Source organism: Orycteropus afer, unplaced genomic scaffold (assembly GCF_000298275.1).
Source record: "Orycteropus afer afer isolate SDZICR_OR568_19922 unplaced genomic scaffold, OryAfe1.0 scaffold00217, whole genome shotgun sequence".
Classification (NCBI taxonomy): Eukaryota; Metazoa; Chordata; class Mammalia; order Tubulidentata; family Orycteropodidae; genus Orycteropus; species Orycteropus afer.
Genome location: NW_006921804.1, coordinates 5,453,919 through 5,458,957, shown reverse-complemented (window position 1 = coordinate 5,458,957; position 5,039 = coordinate 5,453,919). Strand labels below are relative to the sequence as shown.

Sequence of the window (5,039 nt, the reverse complement as noted above, 5' to 3'; positions counted from 1 at the left end):
TCAGTTTCCTTATCTTCGAAGAAGGGGGATGAGCCCTCTGAGGGTCCGTCTGACACCCTAGGAATCTAAGAACCCCAGTCAACCTATCACCCTCCTACGAGCACTCATCATAGTGCCAAGCAAACAGCAGGGAAGGCTCAGTCCATACTTGCTGGGCTGAATGTCATGGCCAGGCTGGCCACATGGACTGTAGAGAAGGTCGGGGACCCCATTAGTCCTCAGTCCACCAGCTACTGGCTATCACAGGTGGGATGGTACCCCACACCCTCAGCAAAGCAGGGGGAGGGGCAGAATGAGGGGTGGCTAGAGAAGAAGGATGCTTGCTTACTGGCTTGCTTCAAGATACTAAGGGGCCAAGATGGAAGGGAAGTGAACTAACCACCCAGCTTCCTCTCAAACCAGCTCTAGGCCCAGGACTGGGAATTTCACAAAAAGGCAAAAGTAGCTATGTGAACACTTCCTGTTCCACCCCAACCCTCAATCTGCCTTCCTGGCAGTGACAGCCCAGCTCAGGGTTACCACACTGCTCACCTGTGAAGCAATCATCCCCAAAAGAGGGATTGAGTATCCTGGCTGGAGGCTGCCTATAAATGCTGGGCCCGCTGCAGTCCATCAAACTCCTGTGTGACTCCTCGGCGTGGTAAGTGAGCTGCCAAAGGGCCTGAGCCTGCTGCCAATTCTTTCTTTTCTCCCCATCCCAGCTTCCTCTCAATCTCTCCTTAGATTGACCACCCCCATTTTAAAGTTCACTTCACATTTTTTCACACCATGTTCTGCTAGAGTCTCCTGGCCTCAAAAATACTTTGCTTTTTGGCATTCCCCACATATTCTAAAAATCATTTTTCACTTGCGTGCACCAGGGTCATCTCCCAGTTAAGTTGCAACCTGTGTTTTTGTGTGCATTCAAGTGTGTGTTCTCTTCTTTCCTGAGAGCAGCCAGTGTGGGAGGCGCCAAGGAAACTGACAGCCTTTTCTCCTAAGAACCTCAGAGAGAAGATAGAAATGTCGCAGCTGGAATGCAACATAGAGACCATCATCAATATCTTCCACCAGTATTCGGTCCGGCTGGGGCACCCAGACACTCTGAACCAGAGAGAATTCAAACAGCTGGTGAAAAAAGAGCTGGCAAATTTCCTCAAGGTAGGGCTGAACTCTTGGCAGTCCTGGACCAGCCTCAAGGCAGTTCAGGCTGAAAAAGTGAGGCAGGGGGTGCAGAGTATGGTGGTCATGGAGAAACTTGTAGCTCCTTCAACTTATCCTCCAGATATAGTGAATGCCCTGTCATTAGAGAGCTGCATCCACAGAGGCAAGGAAGACAGATTGCACATCTGTTATGTGTCTGGCCCTGTTCTGGGCATGGAGACATAGTGGTAAACAGGATATAGGCCCTGCCCTCAAGGAGCCCACTATCCCAATGTGGGGAGACACACAACAAAGGTGTTGACAATCTATAACAAAGATAAACCTTGAAGAAAATGTTGTTGTTATGTTGTTATGTGCCGTCGAGTCGGACCCGACTCATAGCAACCCTTCCTTGGGTTTCCGAGGCAGTATCACTATGAAAGTAGATTGCCCCATCTTCCTTCCGAGGAGTGGCTGGTGGGTTTGAACCGCCAGCCTTCTGGTTAGCAGTCAAGTGTCTTAGCCACTATGCTACAATATTGCAGTTGATTTTCATTGGATGAGATAGAGGTGGCTTAGTTAGAGTAGACAAGTAAGGCCTCTTAGACCATGTGACATATGAGCTAAGACCTGAATGTTGAGAAAGGGGACAACCCAGGATGACTCTTGGCAGGAAGGTGAGGAGATTCCAAGCTTCAGATGGAAACTTGGAAGAGAAGACATGTGAGGGTTTTTCTAATCTTAAAAGCCTATAATCAATAACAATAGCATTTGAGAAAGCTGCCAGCGCAGAGATGCCCTCAAAATGATTTGACTCTTCCAGAAGACTGAGGAATTAGCTCAGCTAGTCTTTTGATTTTCTTTTCATCTTATGAATTTAGGAAAAACAAAAGCCTGGGCCAAGAGAAATGAGACACCGGGGTCCTAGTTTAATGACCATTTCTGGAGGAGGAGGTCCTAGGTTAGGTCACCAGCCCTCTCTGGTTCCCTCCCCACTTTGGTGAGGTGGAGAATCGTAGTAATAAGAGGTGTTAGAGAAAAGAGAAGGCACAGCCAGGGGACCATGTGACCCTTGGACTTGCTGGACAAGGTTCTCCTGTGTATGACCCCACACTTGCTCCCCCACCCGACTCCCACTCCTGCAGAAGCAAAGTGATAGGCCAGGAAGAGAAGTGGGGACTCAAGGATGAGCTGATTAGGTATGAGTGTTCTGACCAGGCAATGACAAAAGTCCAAAAAAGTCCAAAACATTGAAGCACTGCCGTTGCAGGAGGAAGCCTGACAGATCAGCCAGGCATCCCTGCAGCTTATGGGTGAGGGGACTAGGCCCAGAGAGGACAAGGGACTTACCTGAGGTACCCAAGCCAGTGGATAGCAGAGTTAAAACTAGAATCTGGTTCTGATGCCGCTTCTTTCCTACTACACCTGGATCACTTCACTTCACCTCCCATCTCCCTTTGTGTACTGTATTACACCCTTTAGGGTCAGCAAAGTATCCACACTGCCATCTGTTCCCACGCAAAATCCCCTACCATTTTGTTTCCCAAGGTGTTTCTGTACTATGTAGATTGAAAAGAATTTCACTAATTAGTTACTTAAAGGGAGGGGAAAGGAAAGAAAAAAAGGAGAAGAGTGGAGACATGGGACAAGCCTGGGCTGTGGAGTCAGATCTGAGTTTCAATTTCACTCTTCTTCTCCCAAGCTTTGTCAATCTGAAAAATTAGAGAAAGCTTAAATCTTCCTCAAAGAAGATACAAATTCTAGCTATTAAAGTTATTGTAAGAACCCAACGAGATATCCTTTGTATCATGTGAACTTGGACAAATCATTAGACTTCAGTTTCCTCTTCTATAAATGGAAAGAACAATATCTAAGTTGTAGGGTTGTATGGGGAATAAACAGGAAGTGTCTAGCACATGCTTAGTATCTGCAATACCGTGGGCACTCAGTCCACATTTTTAATATTTAAATTGAGCCCCAGGGAACAGGTTTCCTTGTGCATTTGTCATTTATCATTTATTGTGTGCTCCGGTCCCCACCCTGGCCACATCCTGCCCTAATTGTCCTCTCTGACCCATCCTCAGAAGCAGAAGAGGGATGACAAAGCCATCAATCATATCCTGGAGGATCTAGACACCAATGGGGACAAGCAGCTGAACTTCGAGGAGTTCGTCATTCTAGTGGGGCGGCTGACCCATGCCTCCCATGAGGAGATGCACAAGAATGCCCACGGAGAAGGCCACAGCCATGGGCCTGGCCTTGGTGAGAGTGGCCAAGGCCACGGCCATGGCCACGGCCACAGCCATGGTGGCCATGGCCATGGCCACAGCCACTAAGCAGGAGGCCAGACACCCTTCCCTGGAACTGGCCAGGCACTCTTCCCTGTGACCAGCCAGGGTTCTGCATTATGAGGAAGGGAGAAATGGCTGCACCCCCATAGAGTTGTCATGCCACACGACCTTAGCTGTAGGGTCTGGGGCCTGAGAGTGAACAATAAAGTCTTCCTCCAAACCAGTGCTCTGCATCCTTCTTCTATCCACCCTCTCCCAATCTGTCCTACTCAAGGGTCTGACAGCCTAACTGCTTCATTTGGTAATAATGAAATGAGAAACAGTAGCCAAGTGAGTTCTCTGACCATTCCTCACCTCTGACTTCAGGCCCCGCTGTTCAGATCCTACTTACCCCACCTCAACTCATGACCACCCTGATCTAGCCTGACAAATTGGCCCTTGCCACCACAGAAGGCAAAAGGGGAGTCTGTTCCCTTCAACATTCTAGCCATATCCCCACCCAGTCCTGGTCCCTTCTTCATCCGGTGCTGTCTATACAACCTTTTCTTCTGGGAGTTTCCAGAAATTGACTAGACAGTGTTGTCTGGGGAGGAATACTGGAATGAGAAATCAGGCAATGGGGACAAGGACAAATTAAGTGTGTTAACTCACAAACTCATTCTGGAGTTAAGAGAGCCACTGAGGCTACACCAATCTAGTATCCAAACTCTGGCAGCAGAAGGATTGAGGAGAAGGGAGGAGCTCATAGGGGTGGAGGCAAAGAGTTTAGCCCCACTTTTACCCCAAGCAGGATTTAAAAAAAAAAAAAAATTGCCATGGAGTTGATTCTAACTCATGGTGATCCCACGTGTATTAGAATGACACTCTATAGGATTCTCAATGGCTGGTTTTCTGTTTTTGGGTTGTTTTTTTTAAAATTAGATTGCCAGGCCTTTCTTCCAAAGTGCCTCTGGATTGACTCAACCCTCCAGCCTTTTGGTTAGTAGTTGAGTGTGTTAACCATTTGCACCACCAACCTTCCAGGAAGGATGTTGGAGTGAAAAGAGCACCTGCCTGAGAGCAGACATGAGCTCTGATACCAGTTCTGCAGCTGAAAGCCTCAGTAATTACAAGAAGAAGGTTTCACTTTGGATCCAGAGAGCTTTTCAGGCCTGAAGATTATATTCTAAGCCTCAAGGGCAAACTGACCAGCCTGATGGGGCCAGTGGTTCCTCCAGTCTCTGGTCAGTAGTTGAGCACTCAAGCCAGCAAAGAATTTCACCCCTCTCTGCACAATCTGCAGCCAACCTGATGCCCCAGCTCCTCAGGGATGCTGCTACTTCCCATGTCAGGCTGCCTCAAGAGCATCTAGTGACTCTTCTGCCATCTCGTCCTATCCTCTGGCCTGAGAGTGTCACCATAAAGTCCCTTCCCAGGCCAATGTGCGTCTTGTGAAGACCAGAGGCCCAGCAGAGAGAAGACTCCAACAGAACTAGAATTTGGGGATCTGGACCAAGATTAGTAGGAGTCTATCCCTCCATTTCATTGATGAAGAAGCTGAGCATAGAATAAAGAAGGGACTAGCCTGAAGTCACACTGTAGTAGAAGTGTTCAAAAGAGTGAAGTGAGACAAAAGGGCTTGAATCT

At 48.1% G+C, this 5,039-nt stretch overlaps 1 protein-coding gene across 1 annotated transcript; it reads left to right on the top strand.

Annotated features, from left to right (window-relative positions):
- Positions 1 to 1,002: 1,002 nt before the first annotated feature.
- On the top strand, positions 1,003 to 3,458 carry S100A9 (S100 calcium binding protein A9). The gene is made up of 2 exons (XM_007948591.1): positions 1,003 to 1,140; positions 3,207 to 3,458. Exons 1-2 carry the CDS (start codon positions 1,003 to 1,005, stop codon positions 3,456 to 3,458), a joined length of 390 nt encoding a protein of 129 aa, XP_007946782.1.
- The last annotated feature ends 1,581 nt before the right edge of the window (positions 3,459 to 5,039 follow it).

Coding starts and splice junctions, on each gene's coding strand:
- S100A9 (XM_007948591.1), top strand. CDS start 1,003: ATGTCGCAGCTGGAATGCAACATAGAGACCATCATCAATATCTTCCAC. Junction 1,141..3,206: donor AGCTGGCAAATTTCCTCAAG/GTAGGGCTGAAC, acceptor ACCCATCCTCAG/AAGCAGAAGAGGGATGACAA.